Source organism: Oncorhynchus clarkii, chromosome 1, assembly GCF_045791955.1.
Source record: "Oncorhynchus clarkii lewisi isolate Uvic-CL-2024 chromosome 1, UVic_Ocla_1.0, whole genome shotgun sequence".
NCBI lineage: Eukaryota > Metazoa > Chordata > Actinopteri > Salmoniformes > Salmonidae > Oncorhynchus > Oncorhynchus clarkii.
This window is the reverse complement of record NC_092147.1, coordinates 26,346,217-26,373,018: the sequence shown is the minus strand read 5'-3', so window position 1 is coordinate 26,373,018 and position 26,802 is coordinate 26,346,217. Positions and strand designations below refer to the sequence as shown.

Genomic DNA, 26,802 nt, shown 5'->3' with positions numbered 1-26,802 from the left:
TTCAACTGTGGGACCTTATGTAGACAGGTGTGTGCCTTTCCAAATCATGTCCAATCAATTGAATTTACCACAGGTGGACTCCAAGTTGTAGAAACAGCTCAAGGATGAACACTGTAAAAACGATGCACCTGAGCTCAATTTTTAGTCTCATAGCAAAGGGTCTGAATACTTATGTATATAATGTATTTCTGTTTTTTATTTTGAAAACATTTGCAAAAATGTCTAAGAATCTGTTTTCAATTTGTCGTCATGGGGAATTGTGTGTAGATTGTTTAGGAAATGTTTTTATTTAGTCCATTAGAATAAGGCTGTAACATAATGTGGAAAAAGTCTAGGAGTCTGAATACTTTCCGACTGCACTGTAACACACTATCATGTGATTCAATCTGTTAAGGCCATAAAGACTGCATGTCATTTAATCCAGAATAGTCATTGGTTTTTAACCCAGCCATTCTGTCCCTTAACTTCTAGTGGTTGCCATGGAAGCGGAGGGCTTTGGAGAGCTCCTGCAGCAGGCGGAGCAGCTTGCAGCGGAAACTGAGGCTGTGTCTGAGCTTCCCCATGTTGAGAGGAACCTTCAGGAGATCCAGCAGGCTGGAGAGAGGCTACGTTCCCGCACCTTAACCCGAACGTCGCAAGACGCTGCTGACGTAAAAGCGTATGTTCTCTCTTGTGTATCAGTCAGTCACAGATATTTATTTTATTTAGAGATGACCCACACATTGAAATCACATGTGACGTATAGGCCAGTTCCCTTTTCTAGTAATATCTTATTATTTCCCCTGTAATGAATGAGGCTGATGGTAATAAGATGTTGAAGTCATCTGCACAAAAGCTCATCATTATGATTGGTTATTTTTCAGATGTCAATACATCTGACTGCGTTTGGACTACTTGAAATTACGTGATCTTGTCACTATAGCGTGTGAAATAGAGGATAGATATGTTTCATCAGTATTTGTACTCTTGGACACCCAGTTTATTGGAGCTGTTCTGTTATGGGAGATGTCTTTAAGAACGTATTTATGATGGCAGGTTAATGCTGCTCCCCACATTTCACTGGCATATGAAATGCAGTGTAGCTTTGTTATGTTCTGCATTGCAGTGAACTTACTTCATGCTCCTCATGCCCTCTAGAGCAGTGGTTTCCAAACTTTTTATAGTCCTGTACCCCCTTTAAACATTGAAACTCCAGCTGCGTACCCCCTCTAGCACCAGAGTTGGCTCACTCTCAAATTTAGTTTTTTTGCCATCATTGTAAGCCTGTCTCTCACACACACACACTATACGATACATTTATTAAACATAAGAATGAGTTTGAGTTTTTGTCACAACCCGGCTCGTGGTAAGTGACAAATAGCTCTTCTAGGACCAGGGCACGAGTAATAATAATCAATAATTTAGCCCTTTTATTTAGCCATCTTACATATAAAAACGTATTTGTTCATCAAAAATTGTTAATAACTCAACACAGGTTAATGAAAAGGGTGTGCTTTAAAGGATGCACATAACTCTTCAATGGGTTGTATTGAAGAGGCTCTCAGTCTTAAATCCTTATCCACAAACAGTCTGTGCTTGTATTTAGTTTTCATGCTAGTGAGGGCCGAGAATCCACTCTCACATAGGTACGTGTTTGGAAAGGGCATCAGTGTCTTAATAACCAGTTGCGACGAGCAAACCCGGATCCGGGATCCTATTTATAGCCTCAAGCTCATTACCATAACGCAACGTTAACTATTCATGAAAATCGCAAATGAAATAAATATGCTAGCTATCAAGCTTAGCCTTTTGTTAACAACACTGTCATCTCAGATTTTCAAAATATGCTTTTCAACCATAGCAAAACAAGCATTTGTGTAACAGTATTGATAGCTAGCGTAGCATTGAGCGGGCAACATTTTCACAAAAACAAGAAAAGCATTCAAATAAAATAATTTACCTTTGAAGAACTTTGGATGTTTTCAATGAGGAGACTCTCAGTTAGATAGCAAATGTCCCGTTTTTCCAAAAATATTCTTTGTGTATTAGAAATCGCTCCGTTTTGTACATCACGTTTGGCTACCAAAAAAACCCGAAAATTCAGTCATCAAAACGCCAAACTTTTTTCCAAATTAACTCCATAATATCGACTGAAACATGGCAAACGTTGTTTAGAATCAATCCTCAAGGTGTTTTTCACATATCTCTTCAATGATATAACGTTTGTGGAAGTCTGGTTTCTCCTCTCTATCAAATGGAAAAATAGTTGCACCTGGCGTTTGCGCACCAATTTCGACGCAGGACACCAGGCGGACACCTGGTAAATGTAGTCTCTTATGGTCAATCTTCCAATGATATGCCTACAAATACGTCACAATGCTGCCGACACCTTGGGGAAACGGCAAAAAGTGTAAGCTCATTCCTGTCGCATTCACAGCCATATAAGGAGACAATGGAAAACGGCGCCTCAGAAATTTTGCTCATTTCCTGTTTGAAGTTTCATCTTGGTTTCGCCTGTAGCATCATTTCTGGGGCACTCACAGACAATATCTTTGCAGATTTGGAAACGTCAGTGTTTTCTTTCCAAGCTGTCAATTATATGCATAGTCGAGCATCTTTTCGTGACAAAATATTGCGCTTAAAACGGGAACGTTTTTCATCCAAAAATGAAATACTGCCCCCAGAGGTTCAAGAGGTTAACAGCGCAATTTGCCAAGGCAGGATACTCTTGAGAGCAGCCCTATCCAGAAATCTGACTGGCTTCTAATTAAATACAATTTTCACAGAACCGTCTCTTGTTCAGATATCGGTAAGTGGACTGGAGGCAAGGCATGAAAGGGATAACGAATCCAGTTGTTTGTATCATCTGTTTTGGTACCTGCGTAATTGCTCACCCAACTCACTCATGTGCTTCGCTATATCACATTTGACATTGTCTGTAAGCTTGAGTTCATTTGCACACAAAAGAATCATACAATGATGGAAATACCTGTGTGTTTTCCTTGTTAATGCAGACAGAGAAGAGCTCCAACTTCTTAATCATAGCCTCAATTTTGTCCCGCACATTGAATATAGTTGTGGAGATTCCCTGTAATCCTAGATTCAGATCATTCAGGCGAGGAAAAAACATCACCCAGATAGGCCAGTCATTTGAGAAACTTGTCATCATGCAAGCGGTTAGACAAGTTAAAATTAAATAACACTTTAAGCTCGTCTCTCAATTTAAAAAAAACATGTCAATACTCTGCCCCTTGATAACCATCGCACTTCTGTATGTTATAAAAGTGTTACATGGTCGCTGCCCATATCATTGCATAGTGCAGAAAATACATGAGAGTTCAGGGGCCTTGCTTTAACAAAGTTAACCATTTTCACTGTAGTGTCCAAAACGTCTTTCAAGCTGTCAGGCATTCCTTTGGCAGCAAGAGCCTCTTGGTGGATGCTGCAGTGTACCCATGTGGTGTCGGGAGCAACTGCTTGCACGCACGTTACCACTCCACTATGTCTCCCTGTCATGGCTTTTGCACCATCAGTACAGATACAAACATGAGTAGCAGCTACGTTTGGCTACACACGGACTGTTAGTGGAATTCCCGCGAGAGAGTGATGGTTAATGTGATTGGATGTTAATTATTTGACTAGGCTACCTGTATTTGACATTGTGTTGTTATTTTGCTGAACATCTAGATGGTTTAATTTTATTTTTGGCAGTGAAACTAGGCTACCCAGGCAAAGAAAAAACCTCACCCACATCCATAGCACCGTTGGAAAATATAAATGAACTGTTTGAAAATGTGAAGAAAATAAAGAAAATAAAGAATTACTAAAAGTAAAATGTGAATCACATTTTTATTTTGGCGTACCCCAGTTTGGGAATACCTGCTCTAGATGATACTATACTAAACAAACACAATCTACTCTTCCTCTGTTCCCTGTAGCTCTATCCTCCTGGGTTCCAGAGGCCTGGACATATTCCACATCTCCCAGCGTCTGGAGAGCTTGAGTGCTGCCACCACCTTTGAACCTTTGGAGCCAGTGAAAGACACTGACATCCAGGTATTAATTTCAGACTGTCTCTACGAGTGTGGGGCTACTTTTACATCCACACCTGTTCTCCAGTATGTCACAACCTTCTCTTCTGAGTTTTTCAGAGGCAAAGGCAGCCGGGCAAGTGATGGTAATGAATTTTTTTGAGTTCGTAATGATGCTTTAGTCAAACTGGCAGTTTCGTATCTGGTTCTGTTAATGTCACAGCTGAGGTTTACTGCGTAATGATTTTTTTATGATAATGGGAAACAAGCTGACGGATTCTGTTGGAGGATCATTGCAGTTTCTTATTTTTGGAAGTATTAGAAATGTGTGTCTAGGAAAATATGTCTGACGTGTATTGTGTCCAAATCTTTACTCATCATTCTGTATATCAAACCCATTGCCTGAAGTGCTGAGAGTTTGCAATTCAAACGCATGCACAAAAGTTAACCCAACGTCCTTTGATTGGATTTTAATTGTCTTTGGTAGATGTCTATGTGATTTACATTTGGGGGTATTGAACTGTCTCTGGTACAGTTGAAGTCTGAAGTTTATATACACCTTAGCCAAATACATTTAAACTCAGTTTTTCACAATTCCTGACATTTAATCCCACATTTAATCCTTTAATTTCCTGACTGATGTCTTGAGATGTTGCTTCAAAATATCCACATAATTTTCTTTCCTCATGATGCCATCTATTTTGTGAAGTGCACCAGTCCCTCCTGCAGCAAAGCCCATCTGGTTTGGGCTTAGTGGCACCATCAGTTGTTTTTCAACAGTGCAATGATCCAACACACCTGCAGGCTGTTTAAGCGCTATTTAACCAAGGAGAGTGATGGAGTGCTGAATCAGATGACCTGGAGTCCACAACACCCAACCCAATTGAGTTGGTTTGGGATGAATTGGACGGCAGAGTGTAGGAAAAGCAGCCAACAAGTGCTCAGCATATGTGGGAACTCCTTCAAGACTGTTGGAAAAGCATTCCAGTTGAAGCTGGTTGAGAGAATACCAAGTGTGCAATGCTGTCAAGGCAAAGGGTGGCTATTTCAAGAAACTCAAATATAAAATATATTTTCATTTAACACTTTTTTTTTTGGTTACTACATGATTCCATTTGTTTTTTCATAGTTTATATGTGTTGACTATTATTCTACAATGTAGAAAACAGTAAAAATAAAGAAAAACCCTTGAATGAGTAGGTGTTCTAAAACTTTTGACCGGTAGTGAGTGAGTATACACACACACACATATATATATATATACACACACACAGTTGAAGTCGGAAGTTTACATAGTCATTTAAACAAAGTATTTCACAATTAATGACATTTAATCCTAGTAAAAATTCCCTGTTTTAGGTCAGTTAGTATCACCAATTTATTTTAAGAATGTGAAATGTCAGAATAATAGTAGAGAGAATGATTTATTTAAGCTTTTATTCCTTTCATCACATTCCCAGTGGGCCAGAAGTTTACATACACTCAATTAGTATTTGGGAGCATTGCCTTTAAATTGTTTAACTTGGGTCAAACTTCCACAAGCTTCGCACAATAAGTTGGGTGAATTTTGGCCCATTCCTCTTGACAGAGCTGGTGTAACTGGGTCAGGTTTGTAGGCCTCCTTCACGCACACACGCTTTTTCAGTTCTACCCACACATTTTCTATGGGATTGAGGTCAGGGCTTTGTGATGGCCACTCTATTACCTTGACTTTGTTGTCCTTAAACCATTTTGCCACAACTTTGGAAGTATGCTTCGGGTCATTGTCCATTTGGAAGACCCATTTGTGACCAAGCTTTGACTTGGTCAGTATTGCATTACAATACCCCTCAAATCAGAATTGGCCTAATTCCTCTGCCTTAACCAGTGAAAAATAGCCCTTCATTAAATATATACTAAATAAGAGTCAGGACTATCAAGTGATAAATATCTGTGTAATTTAAAATAGGTAAAATATAAATGAGCCTAATTTCTCAGAGCATTTCCAGTAGGAATGATGGTATTAAAAATTGCAGATAAAGATAGTTATTGCTTTCTGAACTTCTGCTCTTAGCCCTGACTCCTATAGACATGTGTAAAAAAAAAAAAAAAAAAAAAAAAAAAGTTACATGGACAAATTTGTGGATATTTTCATAATAATCAGGGATCAGAAACAGCCATACGCTGAGTATACAACATATTAAGAACACCTCTTTCCCTGACTTAGCTTTCACCTGGTCAGTCTATGATTCTTTATTGATGCCATCTGTTAAATCCACTCCAATCAGTGTAAAATAAGGATTTTGAAGCATTGAGACATGGATTGTGTATGTGTGCTATTCAGAGGGTGAATAGGCAACACAAAAGATTGAAGTGCCTTTGAACGGCGTATGACAGGCGCACTGGTTTGCACAAGTTTTGTGTCAAGAACTGCAATGCTGCTGTTTTTTTTTTACGCTCAACAGTTTCCTGTCTGTATCATGAATACATTTGGGAACCTGCATCCCTGTAGAATGCTATAGACACCTTGTACAGTCGTGGCCAAAAGTTTTGAGAATGACACAAATGTTAATTTCCACAAAGTCTGCTGCCTCAGTTTGTATGATGGCAATTTGCATATACTCCAGAATGTTATGAAGAGTGATCAGATGAATTGCAATTAATTGCAAAGTCCCTCTTTGCCATGCAGTGGAAATGTTTTTTGGGGATTCAGTTCATTTGCATTTCAGCCCTGACACAAAGGAACCGCTGACATCATGTCAGTGATTCTCTCGTTAACACAGGTGTGAGTGTTGACGAGGACAAGGCTGGAGATCACTCTGTCATGCTGATTGAGTTCAAATAACAGACTGGAAGCTTAAAAAGGTGGGTGGTGCTTGGAATCATTGTTATTCCTCTGTCAACCATGGTTACCTGCAAGGAAACTCGTGCCATCATCATTGCTTTGCACAAAAAGGGCTTCACAGGCAAGGATATTGCTGCCAGTAAGATTGCACCTAAATCAACCATTTATCGCATCATCAAGAACTTCAAGGAGAGCGGTTAAATTGTTGTGAAGAAGGCTTCAGGGCGCCCAAGAAAGTCCGGCAAGCGCCAGGACCGTCTCCTAAAGTTGATTCAGCTGCGGGATCAGGGCACCACCAGTACAGAGCTTGCTCAGGAATGGCAGCAGGCAGGTGTGAGTGCATCTGCATGCACAGTGAGGGAAAGACTTTTGGAGGATGGCCTGGTGTCAAGAAGGGCAGCAAAGAAGCCACTTCTCTCCAGGAAAAACATCAGGGACAGACTGATATTCTGCAAAAGGTACAGGGATTGGACTGCTGAGGACTGGGGTAAAGTCATTTTCTCTGATGAATCCCCTTTCTGATTGTTTGGGGCATCTGGAAAAAAGCTTGTCCGGAGAAGACAAGGTGAGTGCTACCATCAGTCCTGTGTCATGCCAACAGTAAAGCATCCTGAGCCCATTCATGTGTGGGGTTGTTTCTCAGCCAAGGGAGTGGGCTCATTCACAATTTTGCCTAAGAACACAGCCATGAATAAAGAATGGTACCAACACATCCTCCGAGAGCAACTTCTCCCAACCATCCAGGAACAGTTTGGTGACAAACAATTCCTTTTCCCGCATGATAGAGCACCTTGCCATAAGGCAACAGTGATAACTAAGTGGCTCAGGAAACAAAACATCAATATTTTGGGTCCATGGCCAGGAAACTCCTCAGACCTTAATCCCATTGAGAACTTGTGGTCAATCCTCAAGAGGCGGGTGGACAAACAAAAACCCACAATTCTGACAAACTCCAAGCATTGATTATGCAAGAATGGGCTGCCATCAGTCAGGAAGTGGCCCAGAAGTTAATTGACAGCATGCCAGGTTGGATTGCAGAGGTCTTGAAAAAGAAGGGTCAACACTGCAAATATTGACTTTTTGCATCAACTTCATGTAATTGTCAATAAAACCTTTGACACTTATGAAATGCTTGTAATTATACTTCAGTATTCCATAGTAACATCTGACAAAAATATCTAAAGATACTGAAGCAGCAAACTTTGTGGAAATTAATATTTGTGTCATTCTCAAAACCTTTGGCCACAACTGTAGAGTCCATGTCCCGACGAATATTGCAACTCAACATTAGGAATGTGTTCCTAATGTTTGGTATACTTGTATTTTTACTAGCTATGGAATAACCAATTGATGATCAAGTGGTGCTGTAATGTGTTCCGAACCTAAATGGATACCAGCCATATTATACTGGGTTTCAAACTAGGGCCGGGAATTGCCGGGGACCTCACAATACAATATCACAATACTTTGGCGCTGATACGATTCGTGTTGCGATTTGATGCTGTGAATTTATTGTAATGTTCCAAACATATTGCTCACCTCATATTGTCTGCTGCAGAGGGACAAGAGAGAGCCTTGAGAACATTTTGTTTTGATCAGTCATGGAAATGAAAGTGCTGAAAACCAATTGGTACTCTATTTCAAAAGAAGTTGGAGAACAAGCTATGGAATCGTGCTGAGCGGTTTACTGAAACGTTGGTTATTTTACCTTTTTAAAGAACTCATTGACCAACATCCGTTCAATTATTTGAATTCCATTTTGGAGGGTTTTTTCTGTGAGCTCATGAGTTTCTCTAGAGATAAATATCCAGCCCAAACTGTGAGATGTAGCAGGGAGTTATAGTTTCCAACAGGACAATATTCTAGGTAGTTTAGCTCATAAAACGTGGTAATTAACTAAAATGACCATAATCCCATGCACATCTACTTGTCCGGTCTGTTTCTTTTACACCTGCTATGGAAGAGGAAAGAATGTGTGATTGTGAGGGGATACAGAGAGCAGCTGTTTCTTCCCGAGGTATCTCTATCTGAAAATACATGGTCTAAGTGATTGATAGTTGGTATTCAGCAGTCATAAAAGTATTCCTTATTTACTTTAAAGAACTAGATGAGAAGACTTGGAATTAAATGTTAGACTAATCAAATAATATACACCTGACATTTTTTATTAAAGTAAGGTGAATAAATTGTTAATTAACCTTTTATTTAAACCAGGCAAGTCACTACTAAGCAGTTCATGGGACTTTTTTAAATTTATAGTTTTATTCTGTGTTACTTCATTCAACCCACGTAATGCATAGTGCAAATAATCGAAACCGGAATCGAAAACCGTGATAACAAATCTAGCCGAAACTGAACCACCCCCCTGAAAAAGCACTAATTGCTCATCACTAGCTATGAAGTTTTGATGCAGTTACAGCCAACTAGCGCAAAAATAATATTACAATATTGTCAAAACAATATGATGTATCATCAAAAATAATATCCCAACATGTAACTGTATGGATTATATTTCTTCCCCATCACTATTCCAAACCCTGTCCAGTGTCCACCTGCGAGCTGGGGCTGTTTTACAAAAGTCAATATGGAGGCATTTTATTTGTTTTTCTTTTGTTTACACACTGGCTTTTCCCCATCCTCCATGTGTGCTGATGAATTGCAGCTGGGATGATGTTCCCTGGGTTTTTATGCAAGTCAATGAAATGTGAAATGCCTGCTAATCAGTTAATGGTAGCTCTTACTTTCTGCCAATTGTTACATCAACGGATGATGTTTCTGCAAATCTGAAGCCATTTAGTGGGAACAGTCTGAACTGTCTCAGATGAAGGGAAACGGGAACAACCTCCAGTCAATGTGCAGTATGTTGAAAAAGAAGATTAGCACCAGTCTGTACTGTTATTCCATTGTGCTTAGTAGTCACATGTAAAAGCACATGAGAAAATGATGAGGCTTGAAGACGGAGTACCATCCTCTGGCCACACCCAGACCGTCAAACGTTAACACACAATGTTCTCTCTTGCTCTTAATTGGTTTGACCCTACAATATTAATTTTAGCAGTGTTTAATAATATTGTTGCTGTATCAAATGCATTGATTAGCCTATTCTAGAAGAGGGTGTCGTCCACACATCAGGAAATGATCATACAAATTAGGCCTATGACAGGGTTGTGGTGGATGGGAAGGCAGCAGATAGTTAGTGAATGACTGGGGTGTTATATTTCTGTATTGATCGCCTCAATTTCTGATGAACCCAGTGCTACCTCTCCCACTCATAATCCCCAACCTTGCATGTGGTGGGCCGGCCGGATGGAGCCTTGGTTTTACTGGAAGTGCACTTAGCCCTGTTGCAGGATTTAACAAGGCCTTTTTAGCTGGACTCAGTTGAGTGCGTGGGCCAGACACAGTGGGAAGTGGCTGGCCTTCTACTGTTCTGTACTTTTTATCCTCCCCCTCCACTGTGCATACCTTTGCATTCCTGTCCATATTTTCACATGACAGTTTTCATGGGCAATTAATGGAACATTTCTTTAGAAAAACTGTGACCTTGCTGTATAAAGCTAGTATTACTCTCACATTACTGGTGTCTCGTGTTAACCTTACGGGCAGGGAGCCTCTGTAGAGTTAAGTCAAGCCACAATAAAAAGCTATTGAAGATTTATCATCAAACTGTTGGACAATACAATTCACTTTTCTTCAAATATCCTATGTTACAAACTGTGTGCTTTGATTAGTTATAAAATATTACTTAGCAGTCTATGGATTGCCACCCTTTTCAGCTATTTATTAGTCACGACAATTAGGCTAGTCCAGGAGATGATATTTGTATGTGGTAGCCTATGTGCAGTCAGTGGAACTGAATGGTATTTCCCCTATTGTCTGCACTGCATTCATAGCTTAGTCTTTTCAGTAGCCTAGGCACTGGTAATAATATTGTGTGGTATTCTTTACATTGAGTGTGATTTCACTGTGTAGTACTGTATGTTCAAGTGCTCAAAGAGAAGCTTAAGAAGACAAAGGAAATGCTGGATGCTGATGAGGCGTAGCCGCTCTTATCTCTGTGGGTGGCTCACAGAGGAATTGGGGTGTGAATGATGTCTGTAGTATATTTGGGTGGTAATGCATATGATTTCCCACATTTAAGTTTAAGGTATGTATATAGCCCACCTTTTTTACATTTGTTATATTTGTATGTGTTGAGGCATGGCTCACATCAGTGAGGATGGAGATGAAGAAGGAATGAGAGTGAGAAAGGGGTGATAGACATATCCAAGGGAAAGATACAGAGAAAGAAGAGAAAATTGACAGAATGTAACTGAAATGAAGATCGAATAGAGGCGAGAAAGGCATGGAAAGAGAGCTGGATCACAGTCCAATGATAAAATGGCGAAAAGGAGAAGTGTCTTTCTCTCTTTCCCAGTTTTTCAATTCCATCTTTTTCTGTTCCTGCTTTCTGCTCCCTCCCCCTCTTTCTCTCCCTCCCCCATCTTTCTCTGAGAGCAGCTATAGTGATGGCATGTATTCTCTGGACAGTCTGATAAGCGCAGCTGCTGCTACAGCAGACTTTGGTTAAATAGCTTCACATGTGCAGCATGTCTGGTCTGTGCAGCTGTGTACTCTGTATGCCCCCCTGAGAAGCCACTGCACCCTTCTCATTAACTAAACATGACTCCTTAAGAGGATTATTAGCCCAATTTCTGGACAGGATGTCGGAAGCCATCAGCAGAGGGGAGAAAAACCATTACCATAATTGCATTGCGCTAGGGGAGGAGGAAAAGGGGAAGGATGCATAGATGTATTAAAAAAAAAAAGGAAGAAATGAGTGGCACTGAGAGAAGAGGACGGCAGGGATGCTGGAAAGAAGCAGGCGGCGGGGGAGGATCTGCTGATAGAGAGAGGAAGGCCTGTGAGGTTGAGCAATTACTCCTCCTTGATCTCCCCCCTGCGTCTGAGGGCTGACTTGGTATAGTCCTCCAACAATAAAACAGCCTACAGTAACCCTTCATGTGGCACATCTCTGGGTTCACACCGGTGGCCCACATTGGGTGAGGAAGGTGCAGCGTCTGCGATGCGGGCCTGTCAGAGGATGGTCCGAAAACGCCCCAGAATGGCGCCTGCTCAGTTCTTCAGATGGAGACGGCTGTGCGTTTAGTGTCAGGCATAGGTCTGTCTACACCTGGTTACCTGCACCTCTCCTCTCTCTCCCTGCCTGGCAGGCTGAGCCACAGCATGAGTGAGTATTGCCTCCACACACAGACACTCTGCGTTTGTACATCTGCTCTGTCTCTGTCACGATCTGTCTGTCACCTTCTCTTTCCTCTATCTCACTCTGTCACCATCTGTCTGTGACTATGAAGATGGTGATGGTCAGTTATATGAATGCTTATTCTCCACACAGGAAGTGGTGGCATAAGGGTGGGGTTTCACCTCCCCTGCTCCGCTCATTGTCACAGAGTAAATGAAGATGCAGGTTTTCAGCTACTGACCCATCACACTTTTTTCTTTGTATCTCTGGAACTGCTGAGCATCAGTACATTACATGCAGAACTAAGGGAAAAGGATGAAACATAGAATTCAACATGTAAATCCAGATGATAGAGAATTGATTTTAAGATGTTCTAGAATGCTTTCTGCGTGTGATGTTGTAACTATGTACAGACACAGTAAAATCACTATGATTTGTGAACCTTTAGACTGCTCGTTTGACTGAGCCCTGGGAAGAATTGTATGTATGTGACACGAATCAGCACCGTGATATGGTCCATGTGTTACATGTACATTTATTCCTATGCTGTCCTTTTTTTTCTTGAGTTCTACTTTAGTGAACTATAGTGAATGTTTTCTGTTCTTGCGAAATCGTATGCATACGCCACACAAATTGAGGGACAATACAATTATGTAGGAGAAGGTTCTCGAGTCAGACCAGCTGGCTATATATGTTACATACTGCACATGTGTATTTGGCTGGATATATGCCATGAATAAAAGATCCAGGGAGTTTACAGCTTCTTTGTCCGTTACTCAGGGAGTTTAGAACCTACATTTGAAATGATAGCCTAAAGTGTACGGTTTTGAAATAAAACAAATTGAAATGCGGATAAGTTCCCCCTCCCTTTTGACCCTTCACTTTCTGGAAACCATAGAATGAAAAGCATAGCCTAATCTTGGTACTTGTTATATTCTTCCACATAATGCCAGTTCACTAGGAAATGTATACATTTATTCAGATGTATTCTCTGTGTGTCTTTCTGTGTTTGGAGACTTGACCTGAGCTCTCCTAGTATATAAATAGCTCCATTGTCAGCTCTTAGGGTGCAAACTGGGTAGAACCTGTTTTGTTTGGAGAGCAGAATCTCCTGAGGGGGGCGCTCCTTTCTCTGCCACAGACGATGGGAGGACCGAGCACAATGACTGAGCAAGAAATTTAATTGGCAAGATATAGCAGGAAATCTTCCTTTGATTTATCTTTTTAATAGAGTATAGGTACTGCTCTTATTGCTTGTGATACTGAAAAGCCTCAGCCTCCCCCCTCTCGCACTCTCCGCACTGTTCATTTACACTTGTCATTTGACGGTCGGCTGCTGAAGTAATAAGTCAATGATAATTTATAGCTGTCAGTCAAGATGCGGACTGCTGCCACTCTGATGTCTGGTGATGTGATGGATTGGACAGACTGGGGCGAGGGTTTGAGCCTGTGGGGAGGGTTTGAGCCTGTGGGGAAGGTTTGAGCCTGTGGCGAAGGGGGAGGGGCTGAGGCAGGGCGAGGTGAGGTGGGGAGGGCTGGACGGGATGCTGCGCGGTCCCTCCTAGAGATGACAGGTGCCGAGACAGTCTGCAGGAAAAGGCCCATTATCTGAGAGAAGGGGATAGACTACTATATATATATCATACTGACACCTGGAAAATACGAAATCCATTAGGCTTCCATTTGCTCTTTTCTTTTTTTCGCCAGTTCTACCGTTTATTTAAATTTTTTACATATTTCAGTAGTATCTCCTATTGCTGTGCGAGGAAGTGTAAATGTGTGCCATTGTGAATTGCAGGCCTTAATCGCAGACTAAAGTATGACATTACCCTTTTCAGCTTTAAAAATGTCTTGTCTGCATAAAAGGAAATTCCACTCTAAAAGGCATGAGATTGTCTGTCGGTTATTCCTCTGTAGCAGACTTATGGAATATGGAAGGCAACGATAGACTAAATTATCAGATTTTTAAGGCAAATAAATGTCCTCACATTGTAAAAGGGTGTGGCTGGCATTTAGCCTAGTTGTTAAAGCCAGTGTCCACGATCACAGAGAATGGGCGTAGTGAGAGTGACATCCATTGTGCTGACTATCAGGGTATCTGTGTCATTGTGGCAAGCTGGTCACCACTGTGGTACCATTCATTCATGGGCTGGAATTTGGTTTCCTAACGATCCGCGATGGCTCTATGGACGATTCAGCACCACCCTTTTTTTAGTAGGCTATATCTTATTCTTTGCTTCTAACCCCACCCTAGTTTAGATGCATTGACCCCTCAACCACCGCCCTCTTTTACATTGCTCTGTGTCTGGGTGGGTGAGTTTTATTCCCCCACCTCTCGGGCTGGCTGGCTGCCTTGTGGCAACGTCCACTACGAGGGCGGTTCTGCCTGTTCTGGGTACAAAATGTTTTCTCTTTCTCTTCGGACATCGGAAGGAGTGGAGGCTGATGTTTCTCTGTGCGTGCCAAAGTGTACATTAATTCGCTTACTCTATGTGAGATGGTGAGAACAGTCTACGTGCACCTACACAGCTGTGTGCAAATTTGCTCATGAATTAAACCCATGACTAACATGACAAAACAAGATGTCAATTTGAGTTCCTTGTATGTAGGTATTGCAATAGTAATGGCATTTTTATTTTATTTTGGTACTGAAAGGTAGGCTTGTTATATCACCATTTTGACCCCTTAAGGAAGTGAGACAGCAGACAGACGAACATTTTAGTCTCTTCAAGATGCATCCATCCGTCTCTTTTATATCATGTTATTCAGTTGAATGTAGATGCTGATGAATCTCAGCCCACTGTGGAGTTTGTTCCCTAAGGTAGGAAATTGAAGATGGGATGATACGAGGACAAAGGGCCAGGTGCGGTGCGTCTAATCGACTGGTGCTCATCATCAGTCAGGCTTCGTTGAATTAGCTGTAAAATGCCTTGAGATGGGCTCTGGGTTTGTGGGGATGGGATGGAGCATGAAAATGGCTTAACGCTTGACAAGATACGTAACAGGAGTTATTTTTGAGTGGTTAGAATGTCAGGTCAGGAGGAGGCTTCTACGGCTACTAAGAACATGAAGTTGCTAAGCCCTGATTGCTGGCCTCTCATTTTTAGCACAGCGTTCATGATGATAGTTCTTCTCCTTAGTTAGCCCTTGCAGCTAGCATGACTGACTGTGGTCAAGTGGAATGTTGGTTAAAGCCATTCTAACCTCCAGCATTTCTGTCTTTCCAGGGCTTTCTGAAGAATGAGAGGGACAATGCGCTGCTCTCTGCAATCGAGGAGTCACGTCGCAGGGTAAGTGGCACTCTCTTGGCTGACTGGTTTGCCATGACCACACCCTCTCTGCACCCCATGTTCACATCTAATAATCCCATTTGGCTTTAACATACCTGGGGCTTCATTTATCAATATTGCGTTGAAACTATTCTAAAATACTACTTACGGAAGGAAATTAGATTGTTCGTACACAGAAAAAGTGTGATTTGTCAAACAATCCTATGAGCATCATATGCACACTGGTAGGAGATCTGTTGATAAATATCAATTGTTTGCACAACCTAGGCTATTAGCATTTCGAAACGCCCCTAATTAACCATATAGACAATCATCCCTTTAAACCTGTGGGAATATACAACGCTGTACCATGAAATAGCCTACAACGGCACAACCCCAAAAAGCTATTAAAAAAATCACTTTTCCGAGACTGAAATAGAGGTGCTAGTGTCAGAGATTGAATACAACAAAAAGGTTTTATTTCACTCGCCCAGTTGTGGTTTGACCAGTAAAATGTAATAAAGCTACAAAGAGAGGACCATTAAGACAGTTCTAAGTTGCTTTACCAATGGCAATATACTTCAAATGAGTAGGCAACACTCGCCAATATGCCATTCATCCTCAACAGCACCCTCCTGTAGGCGTATAGACCAGCATGGCTGTTTTGCAAAATGAACGAGTTGTGCGTTCCACCTGGCCAACACATTCAGCAACGTTTTATTGCGTATCACGTCACCTGCACATTGAGTGGAAGCCTTTTCTATTCACATAGTTTTAACTCGTTTTGGGATGGCTCTTTAATGGCGATATGGGTGCCGTCTATTGCGCCGTTAGTATTTGGGAAACCATTGGGTGGCAAAGAAACCCCTGTTGTGCTTTGGTTTATGGAAATTGTATGTTGCGGTTTGTATGTTATTGCATACAAAACATTGGTTCATCAAGGGATTTGAGATGCCGATGGGCAAGCTCCCGCTGAAAAGTGCCCGTTGCCAAAAACCTGAGGGTAGATAACACTGATGTTTACCGGATTGGCCTTTCTAAATGGGTTTTAAATCCTCGCAAGGATCCTATAAGATTGGCTCATCAGATATAGTTTCCCAAAACCAATCTGTCGTTTCTGCAAAAATAGTCCTACCTGTTTCTAAAAAAGCTCACTCTGCGAAATGCAGCGTGTGCTAAATCTTCCAACCGAGCAAAATCAGCCATCTCTCATTCCATTTCCCATTATCTCAGTCTTTTGTTGTATTTCATTAAAGTTTAACTTTCATATGTGCCACTAATTTAACAAATGACTGTACTTTATAGGGATTATTATTGTAACAAATGCACTGATATGGTCTCAATGAAAATACAATTAACTCTCACATATATTTTCCACATCCTACGCTTGACAAGCAGTTCCTTTATTCAACCACTGGTCATGGCTATGCGTAAATCTACGCACCGGCTCAAGCAAACGTTCATATTGATAAATCTCACACTCTGCTCTTGTATAGCCAGAGGTTTCCCTCCATGACATCTTGACATACCAAATGTTCTCCTGAATAGGCTATAGTTGCAATCTGTCTCACACTTTTTAATACAAATAATAAACCCGTACCCTGTGTTGTCAATCATGACTTGTTCACCTTGTACCAATATAAACCCTTTGCCTATTATCTTTCTAAAATGGTTTCCTCTGCATGAGTTCAGACCAGGTTTAATTAGGAACAGTTCTAATTAGCATCCACTGTCCCAGTGGGATTGAGATAGATAAGGTCTCTGGATTCTAATCGGTTCTTGGCTAAATCTGGACCAGCCATAAATGCAGACCCACTTTAGCGTCACAATCCCATCCCTCCACACACCCAGGCATCACAGGGCATGAGCCAGTTTGAAGAGGCCGCATAGTCCCAGATCTCACTTTTACTGTGTGGGGCCCCAGGATGCCTGCATGGGTGATTGGAGGTGTTTATTGTGCACAGATAAAGTGCCTTCAGAAAGTATTCATACCCCTTGACTTATTGCACATTTTGTGTTATAGCCTGAATAGAAATGTATTTTTTTTTTTCTCTCATTCATCTATACCCAATACCCCATAATGACAAAGTGAAAACATGTTTTTAGAAATTTATTGCAAATGAAATACAGAAATATCTCATTTACATAGGTATTCACACTCCTGAGTCAATACATGTTAGAATCACATTTGGCAGTGATTACAGCTGTGAGTTTTTTTTTTTGTTAAGTCTCTAAAGCGTTGCACACCTGAATTGGACAATATTTGCACATTATTCTTTAAAAATTCTTCAAGCTCTGTCAAGTTGGTTGTTGATCATTGCTAGACAGCAAAGTCTTTTCATAGATTTTCATGCTGATTTAAGTCAAAACTGTGACTAGGCCACTCAAGAACATTTCTCTTGGAAAGCAACTCAAGTGTATATTTGTCCTTGTTGTAGGTTAATGACCTGCTGAAAAGTGAACTTGGATAGCAGAACCAGGTTTTCCTCTAGGATTTTGCCTGTGCTTATCTCTATTCCAATTCATTTTATCCTAAAAAACTCCCTAGTCCTTGCCGATGACATGCATATCCATAACATGATGCAGCCACCACCATGCTTGAAAATATGAGGAGTGGTACTCAGTGAAATGTTGTTGGATTTTCCCCAAACATAACGCTTTGTATTCAGGACATAAAGTGAATTTCTTTGCCATATTTTTGTAGTTTTACTTTAGTGCCTTATTGCAAACAGGATGCGTGTTTTGGAATATTTTTATTCTGTACAGGCTTCCTTCTTTTCACTCTGTCATTTAGGTTAGTATTGTGGAGTAAGTACAATGTTGTTGATCCAGCTTCAGAGTTTAAATCAAATCAAATCAAATGGCTGTGATTGAAGAAAACGAACTGTTTTAAGTCACCATTGGCCTCTTGGTGACATCGCTGAGCGGTTTCCTTCCTCTCCGGCAACTGAGTTAGGATGCCTGTATCTTTGTAGTGACTGGGTGTATTGATACACCATCCAAAGTGTAATTAATAACTTTGAAATGCTCATATACAATGTTTTTATTGTTTTTTTATCCATCTGCCAATATGTGCCACCCTTTGCGAGGCATTGGAAAACCTCCCTGGCCTTTGGTTGAATCTGGGTTTGAAATTCACTGCTTGACCGAGGGACCTTAGAATTTTACGTATGTGTGGGGTACAGAGATGAGGTAGTCGTTTAAAAAATCTTGTTAAACACAATTGCACACAGTGAGTCCATGCAACTTATTATGTGACTTGTTAGGCAAGTTTTTACTCCTGAACGTATTTAAGCTTGCCATAACAAAAGGGTTGAATACTTATTGACTCAAGACATTTCAGCTTTTCATTTTTGATTAATTTGCAATGATATCTAAAAACATAATTCCACTTTGACATTATGGATGGGGTATTGTGTGTAGAGTCACACACAATCTCAATTTAACCAATTCAAAATGTGGAAGGAATCCAGGGGTGTGAATACTTTCTGAAGAAACTGTATCTCCCATGGCGAGAGTTTTTGCAGCGTTGGCTATTTTAAACAAATCATGTGGTTTCTAACCCATTTATGCAGCCTAGCCTGGTTCTCTCAATTATTTTCAAATTGGTCTGTCCAAATTAAATTGGTTCTCTCTCTCTCTCTCTCTCTCTCTCTCTCTCGTACTTATGTGTTCTCTTTTCTTGTTCTCTGTCAGACGTTCCTCCTGGCAGAGGAGTACCACCGTGAGTCCATGCTGGTTCAGTGGGAGCAGGTGAAGCAGAGAGTACTGCACACCTTGCTGGGAGCAGGGGAAGATGCTCTGGACTTCAGCCAAGACGTAGAGGTCAGTGTCTCCATCTGATGTTTATCATTGTCCTATAAACCCTATGAACTCCAGTGCATAAAGCACACATCCAGATATAATCTATATACATATAATATATGACTTGACCACATTGAGATAAATACGCACTCATCAAAAATGTTTACTAACCCAGATGGATGTTGCAGAATTCAATAGGCCCCTCCCATTTGCAAGATTTTCCCTTAAATATTTAATTTTTCATAAAATAAATGGCAAGCACTCCTGTTTTTAATAATGGATAATGATCCAGCACATTCAGTTTGGTTTTCCCACAATGTTATCAGTCTTTACCAAAGCTATGTTTGTTTTATGTAACTGTTTAGATAACCTTCAGGGCTCCAGATATTTAGCACAGTAGGAAAACTGCTGTGGTAATCATAATTTCCTAACTGTAGTTCTTACACATTGTCTTGTGGAGTGTGTTAGAGTTGATTTGGATTTGTCTTTCCCTGTGTTTATTGAATTATTAACCAACAGTTACATTTTAAATTTGTGACCTGCTGTTCACTCTCTATGCCAGAAACGAACTATCTTCTGTGTTCAGTTGTTGCTGTCTATACTCTCTTCTCTTATAATGCCATGTCTCATACAGCATTTATACTGCCCTATACATGGAATATACATTTATACTGCCCTATACATGGAATATACATTTATACTGCCCTATACATGGAATATACATTTATACTGCCCTATACATGGAATATACATTTATACTGCCCTATACATGGAATGAACATTGTATGGGTGTGTCCCTTTTGTTCTCAAGAATACATGGTTGATCTGGATAAATGTTTGTGTGTACGTGCGTGCATTTTATAATGCGAGTGCATTCAACCGTGAGCTTTGTTCACAATGGCTTTCACGCTACGTTGGTCACGACTACAATTATGAGCAACAAAGATTGAGGCGATAACCCTTCGTTTCTCTCGCCATCACATAACTACACACTTTTATTCACATTTTTTTAGGTTTACCCTGTCCTCTCAGGGCAGCTTTCTATTTAACGTTCAGTGAAATGACTTGTATCGTCTCCCTGTCTGTTTGTGTTGCAGCCCAGCTTTGTGAGTGACGCAGGGACTCCTGGGCGGAGTGCTCTTGACAGCGTGGAGGTAGCCTATGGACGACAGGTTAGTAATTTGGCCTGACGCTGATTGCAGTGCAGCACCACTTAACGTGAGATACCTACGATACATAGCAAAAAAAGGGAAGTGCAGTCTGCAATTAGTCTCACTTAAAATGTTCAAAGATGTGAATCACCAAACCCGTTCTCTCTCGTGTATTTTATAAATTTCCCTATGTGACGATATTAGACTTTAATAGGCTGTAATACATCCAGTCAGCCTGGGGCTAAGTGCCCTGGAACCTCGTGGGCTGAAATGGATGCACAGCCTCAGTCAGGATGCAGCTGCACTGTAGTGCACTTCACTTCATAGTTATGGGGTCCTGCTAAACAAGGCAGCAATAGATCAAAAAATTGATTAGCTAGCAGAGCCAGGGCATGCTGGGTAATTTCTCTGCCCCATTTCACAGGGGTCAGCCTGTCTCTGTATCGTCCTCCCCAGTCACTCGATGAACACTGTAGTTTTAGTCCACTGGTTAAAGAGGACAGAATGTGTCGCCATATCGCCTGCGGTGTCATCATGCTGCTCTTTGTGATCTTCTTTGATGACCTGCTGAACGTTTTCATCCTTTTTGTCCTGTTTTTCATCATCCATCACTTCTCTATGCGCTCGTAGTGTTCCCTGGGGACGACTGGGACCGAGGTGCGGATCAGGGCCCCCTGGTCTTAATGCTGAAACGGACAGCATTCAGTCTGTCAGTACCTCTCTGTCCTCTGACCCATCTGTAAGTGTTTCTCTGCTTTTGTTCCGCCTCAGATCTACATCTTCAATGAGAAGATAGTGAACGGGCACGTCCAGCCCAACCTGGGAGACCTCTGTGCCTCAGTGGTAGACAGCCTGGATGACAAGGTTAGCTTCACAGAACCATTCCACATTCCTTTGTCTCTGTCTACGTTTGTCTTCCGCTGGGTTGGTAAATTCTCCAATGGCCAGTTGTGGACATTTTGGATAACGAGTGTGTATATCTGAACGAGTATATATGTTTGTCTCTACAGAACGTGTCAGATATGTGGCTGATGGTGAAGCAGATGACAGACGTGCTGCTGGTCCCAGCCAAAGACACGCTGAAGAGCCGCACGTCTGTGGACATGCAGATGGCTTTCGTCACGCAGGCCCTGCAGTTCCTGGAGAACAGGTCAGAGGGGAGAGCCGTAGAATTAGAATGAGAACACTTCCTAAATTTATTGCAAAATACACTCATGTAGTTACCCCTCCACTAACGTTTCTCTTTGTGTTCCCTCTACGGCAGCTACAAGAACTACACCATGGTAACGGTGTTTGGGAACCTGCTCCAGGCCCAGCTGGGCGGAGTCCCTGGCACCTATCAGCTGGTGTGCAGCTTCCTCAACATCAAGCTACCAGGGCCTCTGCCAGGCATGCAGGTACTATTGTCCCCCCCGCACTGCAGCACATTCTGCTAGAAACGACATTAGCACTGTGCCCAGCCTTACATAGCCCTGGACTATTCCAGTTGGCGCTTTTACTAAGTGTAGTGTAGAGACATGCAGGTTAACTCCGCTGTGTGTGTTTATAATAGGATGGTGAGGTGGAGGGTCACCCAGTCTGGGCTCTGATCTACTACTGCCTGCGCTGTGGGGACCTGGGGGCTGCCATGCAGGTGGTGAACCGGGCTCAGCACCAGCTGGGAGACTTCAAGACCTGGTTCCAGGAATATATGAACAGCCCTGACAGACGGTAGGAACCTCACACATAATGTACCTCCGCTGTGTTAGTAAACTGGTCAAGGCTGATTAGCTTTCCGTTTCACTTTCTCCTGGAATTTGACCTGCTGTAACTCTATGGCTCAGAACACCAAAGCACCAGGGTGATTTCTTTGCTCATATGAATCAAATCTAATCTCCTTAGTACTCGTTTTCTCTCCATCTCTTTCTGTCTACTGCTTTCTGTCTGACCTGTGCTGTGTCCTCTCCTCAGCTTGGCCCCTGCCACAGAGAACAAGCTGCGTCTCCACTACCGCAGAGTGCTGAGGAACAGCGCTGACCCCTACAAGAGGGCCGTCTACTGCCTCATTGGGAAGTGTGACATCGCAGACAACCATGGAGAGGTGGCCGACAAAACCGAGGACTACCTGTGGCTCAAGGTGCTTGCCTGATGACCAGTCTGTAGAGTCAGGATATTAATATTTTACCACTGTACATGATACGTAGCGCTAGTTGGGGAGAATCAGGTCAAATAGGTTTGCCTATTGTAAATGAGCCCTCACATTAACGTAGACCTGTCCCTTCCTCCATGCCCACAGCTCAACCAGGTGTGCTTCGATGACGACGGCAGCAGTGCTCCTCAGGACAGACTGACACTGGCCCAGCTACAGAAACAGCTTCTAGAGGACTACGGTGAGTTCAGAACACTTCTGGGTACATGACAGCCAGACTACTAATTTGAACAAAAATAGACCTTCAATACTAATTCTGTTCTGAGAGAGAATACTGTCTAGGACTGGAGGACTCTATTAAAGTAGAGTTGTGTAATATCATCACTTCTCAGTCCCCCCTGGGAACTGCTCTGCTCAGATAAAGAAGTGCTTCACTGTTCACTCTTAAGACTTAAACTTTTCTTAAGTTTTATCAGACATAAGGAGGCAAAGCTCTCCCACCTGAAGGATGAATCATTGCTTGTTATCTCGCTCATTTCAACACAAGTGCAATACAAGGTGACTGTGACTCATAGATAAGGTTGCTGCCTTTCAAAATGGCTGATGTATTCATGTTTACTTCCTACTTAGTTGAACATGAACTTTACTGAGAGGGATTAATGCAAGTTGATGACGAAGTAGTAGAAGTGGAATAGTTTTGGTTTGTTTGTAATTGTTTTGAATCTTTGTAATGCGGAGCAAATACATTTCTGACTTTATTAATATGTATTCAATTAGCATGTTCTATTCCCTTTCCCAAAATGTGATCCTAATAATTTAGAGTTTATCTGCAGGAGAGTCCCACTTCTCAGCCATCCAGCAGCCGTTCCTGTACTTCCAGGTGCTGTTCCTCACGGCCCAGTTTGAGGCTGCTGTGGCCTTCCTGTTCCGGGTGGAGCGTCTACGCAGTCATGCTGTTCACGTGGCTCTGGTTCTCTACGAGCTAGGGCTGCTGCTCAAGTCATCTGGACAGAGTGCACAACTGTGTACGTCAGGCTACGTGTTTGTCTTCCTCTACATTTGCTTAATTTCTAGTCACACACCTTTTGTAGTTTTGAAGCTGATGGCTACTGATAAGTGAATGTTTTTCTACGTTTCAGTGAGTCAGGAGGCTGGGGACCCCCCTATGGTCCAACGGCTCAACTTCATCCGTCTCCTCATGCTCTACACACGCAAGTTTGAGTCCACAGACCCCCGGGAAGCGCTACAGTACTTCTACTTCCTACGGTTCGTTAAGTTACATTGCAGCCATCCTCCTAAGAGATGCTGCTCTCAGTTGGGGAGACCTCTCCACCACTCCACTGTGTGTCAATAACACTTGGAGGCACGGCGGTATGAAGGGAAAATGAAGTCTTTGTTAGGGGATTTCTGGGTGATTGAAGAGATGAGGCCTCATGAATAAGCCAGTGGGCCATGAATCCAGTTCACCATGAATAATACAGAGGCTTTCACACATGCCCTTGGTTGGGTCATTTACTCTTTCTATTGGGGTTAAGAGAATAAAGCGTTTTGATTAGAGCCTTCAGACCTCTATTGTTAATTAAAAGCTGTTATGTGTATCAAATAATAGTTTTTTTTTTTTTATATCAAATATGTGATTGTCTATCCTCTCTTCCTTTTGGGTACAGGAATGAAAAAAACAGCCAAGGAGAAAACATGTTTATGTGCTGTGTTAGCGAGCTGGTGATTGAGAGTCGAGAGTTTGACATGCTTCTGGGAAGACTGGAAAAAGATGGCAGCAGGAAGGTAATGGTCACACTTTTGTTCTCACTCATGATAAATTTATGTTTTAAGAGAAGAGACTCGGTTCAAACCCCTCTTTAAATGTTATTCACTTCATTGTGCATAATGATCCATTTTGTGAAAGCAATCATGGTGCTGCTGATTTTTCCATTGTGCTCGCGGCACCCGGGAATGTGTATTCGGGCTGTTCAAAGAGCTGATTGTGCCTTGTGCTTCTCCCCCAGCCTGGAGTGATTGATAAATTTGCCGGAGACACGCGAGCAATTATCACAAAAGTGGCGCTGGAGGCAGAGAACAAGGGCCTGTTTGAGGAAGCAGTCAAACTGTATGAGCTGACCAAGGTGATCAGGGCTTTGGGTGGCAAACGTTGGGGTCAAGCAGTGTCAGTGGGTTTACTCTAGGTGAAGGAATGGGCCGAGTTGATAGAGACGAAGAGTAGAAAAAAATCAAATGTCTCCTCACATTTCTCTATTTTCCTCCTCTGATCTGTAGAATCCAGACAGGGTCCTGGAGCTGATGAACAGGCTGCTGAGTCCTGTTATTGCCCAAGTGGGCTCCACCCAGTCCAATAAGGAGAGACTGAAGAACACTGCTGTTGCCATCGCTGAGCGGTAACATCCTGGCATCATCTACATTCTGCATTACCACTGAAATTAGAACTTGTTTGACATTGCATCTTATAGGCTTACTGAAAGCAATTGTGTTAGAAAAGATGAGTGGACCATTGAGGCTAAGTTCTCTAACTTCACTGTGTGGTCTTGTTCTCTGTTTCAGGTACCGGACCCAGGGTGTTGCTGGAGAGAAGTCTGTGGACAGCACCTTCTACCTGCTGCTGGACCTCATGACCTTCTTTGATGAGTACCATGTTGGTCACATAGACCAAGCCTACGATGTGAGTCTGACACCCAGGGCTTCCTGCCTGGTGGCTTACAATGCTGTTTATTCAGATAGAACTGATAGTAGTTATGATGACCTCTTCTTTAACGGTCCCTAACTTCTCCCCTGTATCTCTCTCTCTCTATTTGTGTCAGGTTATGGAGAGACTGAAGCTGGTCCCTCTGAGTCAGGACAGTGTGGAGGAGAGGGTCGCTGCATTCCGTAATTTCAGTGATGAGGTGAGACTGCACTGTAATTACACTCGGTATGCAGCACCACACATCCAAAGTGTACATGTAATCTTTTATCCATTTATTTTAATTTTATTGATTACATGCTCAGTAAATAACAGGTGTGGAGTAGCAATGAAATGGTTATTTATTGACCCTTCCCAACAATGCCGCGAGAAAGAAAATAGAGAAATTATAGAAAAGTCAAACAAATAGTAGATACAAATGCTATATACAGTACCGAGTCATTGTGCAGGGGTATGAGGTAATTGGCGTAGATATGTACATATAACTAGGAATAAAATTGACAGATAGTAAATGGTAGAATGTGATAAGTCAAAGTTAGTACAAAAGGGTCAATGAAGATAGTCCAGGTAGCTATTTAACTATTTAACAAACTATTTAGCAGTCTCATGGCTTGTGGGTAGAAGCTTTTCAGGGTCCTCCTGTTGGTTCCAGACGTAGTGCATCTTGACTGCTTGCCGTGCAGTAGCAGAGGGAACAGTTTATGACATGGGTGGCTGGAGTCTTTGAGCATTTGCAGGGCCTTCCTCTGACATCGCCTGCTATAGAGGTTCCGAATAGCATAGAGCTCGGCCCAGTGATGTACTGGGCTGTAAGCACTGCCCTCTGTAGCGCCTTGGATGCCAAGCAGTTGCCATACCAAGCGGTAATGCAGCCAGTCAAGATGCTCTCAATGGTGCAGATGTAGAACTTTTTGAGGACAACGGCCTGTTTGAGGAAGCAGTGAAACTAAATGAGCTGGCCAGGGTGAGCAGGGCTCTGGGTGGCAAAGGTCCCGGTCTTACCTGCATTGTCCTTTTGAATGTTGTTCCAGGTCAGGCATAATTTGTCGGAGGTTCTCCTGGCCACCATGAACATCCTGTTCATGCAGTACAAACGTCTGAAGGGCGCCACAGCAGGAGCCCCTGGTCGACCACAGAGATCCATGGAGGACAGAGACTCGGTGAGGAGATGGTGACCTCTCAGGGCAATACTTTCCATGGGATAAAAATGGAGGGACTTTATTAAGTCTTTGAGGGACTTTTGGGGGCTATGTGTTGTGATGGACTGGGCAGTAGAGACATGCCTCTGCTCTATTATGTGTTATTTCATTGAATAATGAGTACCGCACCGTCTTGTTTTGACACAGGGTTGATTTCACTGTCAACTCTAAGATGTTAACATGCCCTTTTGGCATTTTCTGTGTTTGTTAACAGCAACTGCGCAGCCAGGCTCGAGCACTGATCACGTTTGCTGGGATTATCCCATACCGAATGGCAGGCGACACCAATGCCCGGCTGGTGCAGATGGAGGTCCTAATGAACTGACTCCAGAATACCCCAAAGCCCCAGCCATACCCATCCTTCTCATCAACTGTCTGATTTATTTTATTTTTTTCAGCATTTTTCCCATTTCTTTGTCCTTATGTTGTTCCATATTTGTATTTTTTCATAAATCTAAATAAAATGTCAGTTCAATTTAA

At 42.1% G+C, this 26,802-nt stretch overlaps 1 protein-coding gene across 2 annotated transcripts in view; it reads left to right on the top strand.

The window, feature by feature from the left end:
* The window catches only part of LOC139394635 (nuclear pore complex protein Nup93-like), a 34,436-nt gene extending 7,634 nt beyond the window's left edge, over positions 1–26,802 (top strand). Inside the window, exons 2-21 of one of the 2 annotated variants that reach the window (XM_071142762.1) lie at positions 472–658; positions 3,918–4,035; positions 15,304–15,366; positions 19,042–19,170; positions 20,247–20,321; positions 21,072–21,164; positions 21,311–21,450; positions 21,565–21,697; positions 21,853–22,010; positions 22,251–22,416; positions 22,576–22,669; positions 23,262–23,453; positions 23,568–23,694; positions 24,096–24,213; positions 24,435–24,551; positions 24,703–24,821; positions 24,985–25,102; positions 25,242–25,325; positions 26,155–26,283; positions 26,537–26,802. In XM_071142762.1, the coding sequence (XP_070998863.1) occupies positions 480–658; positions 3,918–4,035; positions 15,304–15,366; positions 19,042–19,170; positions 20,247–20,321; positions 21,072–21,164; positions 21,311–21,450; positions 21,565–21,697; positions 21,853–22,010; positions 22,251–22,416; positions 22,576–22,669; positions 23,262–23,453; positions 23,568–23,694; positions 24,096–24,213; positions 24,435–24,551; positions 24,703–24,821; positions 24,985–25,102; positions 25,242–25,325; positions 26,155–26,283; positions 26,537–26,647 (2,463 nt within the window). In that variant the 5' untranslated portion in view covers positions 472–479 and the 3' untranslated portion in view covers positions 26,648–26,802. Of the gene's footprint in view, positions 1–471; positions 659–3,917; positions 4,036–14,506; positions 14,577–15,303; positions 15,367–19,041; positions 19,171–20,246; positions 20,322–21,071; positions 21,165–21,310; positions 21,451–21,564; positions 21,698–21,852; positions 22,011–22,250; positions 22,417–22,575; positions 22,670–23,261; positions 23,454–23,567; positions 23,695–24,095; positions 24,214–24,434; positions 24,552–24,702; positions 24,822–24,984; positions 25,103–25,241; positions 25,326–26,154; positions 26,284–26,536 lie in introns of those variants that run through there. The other variant, XM_071142817.1, reaches the window with a different exon arrangement.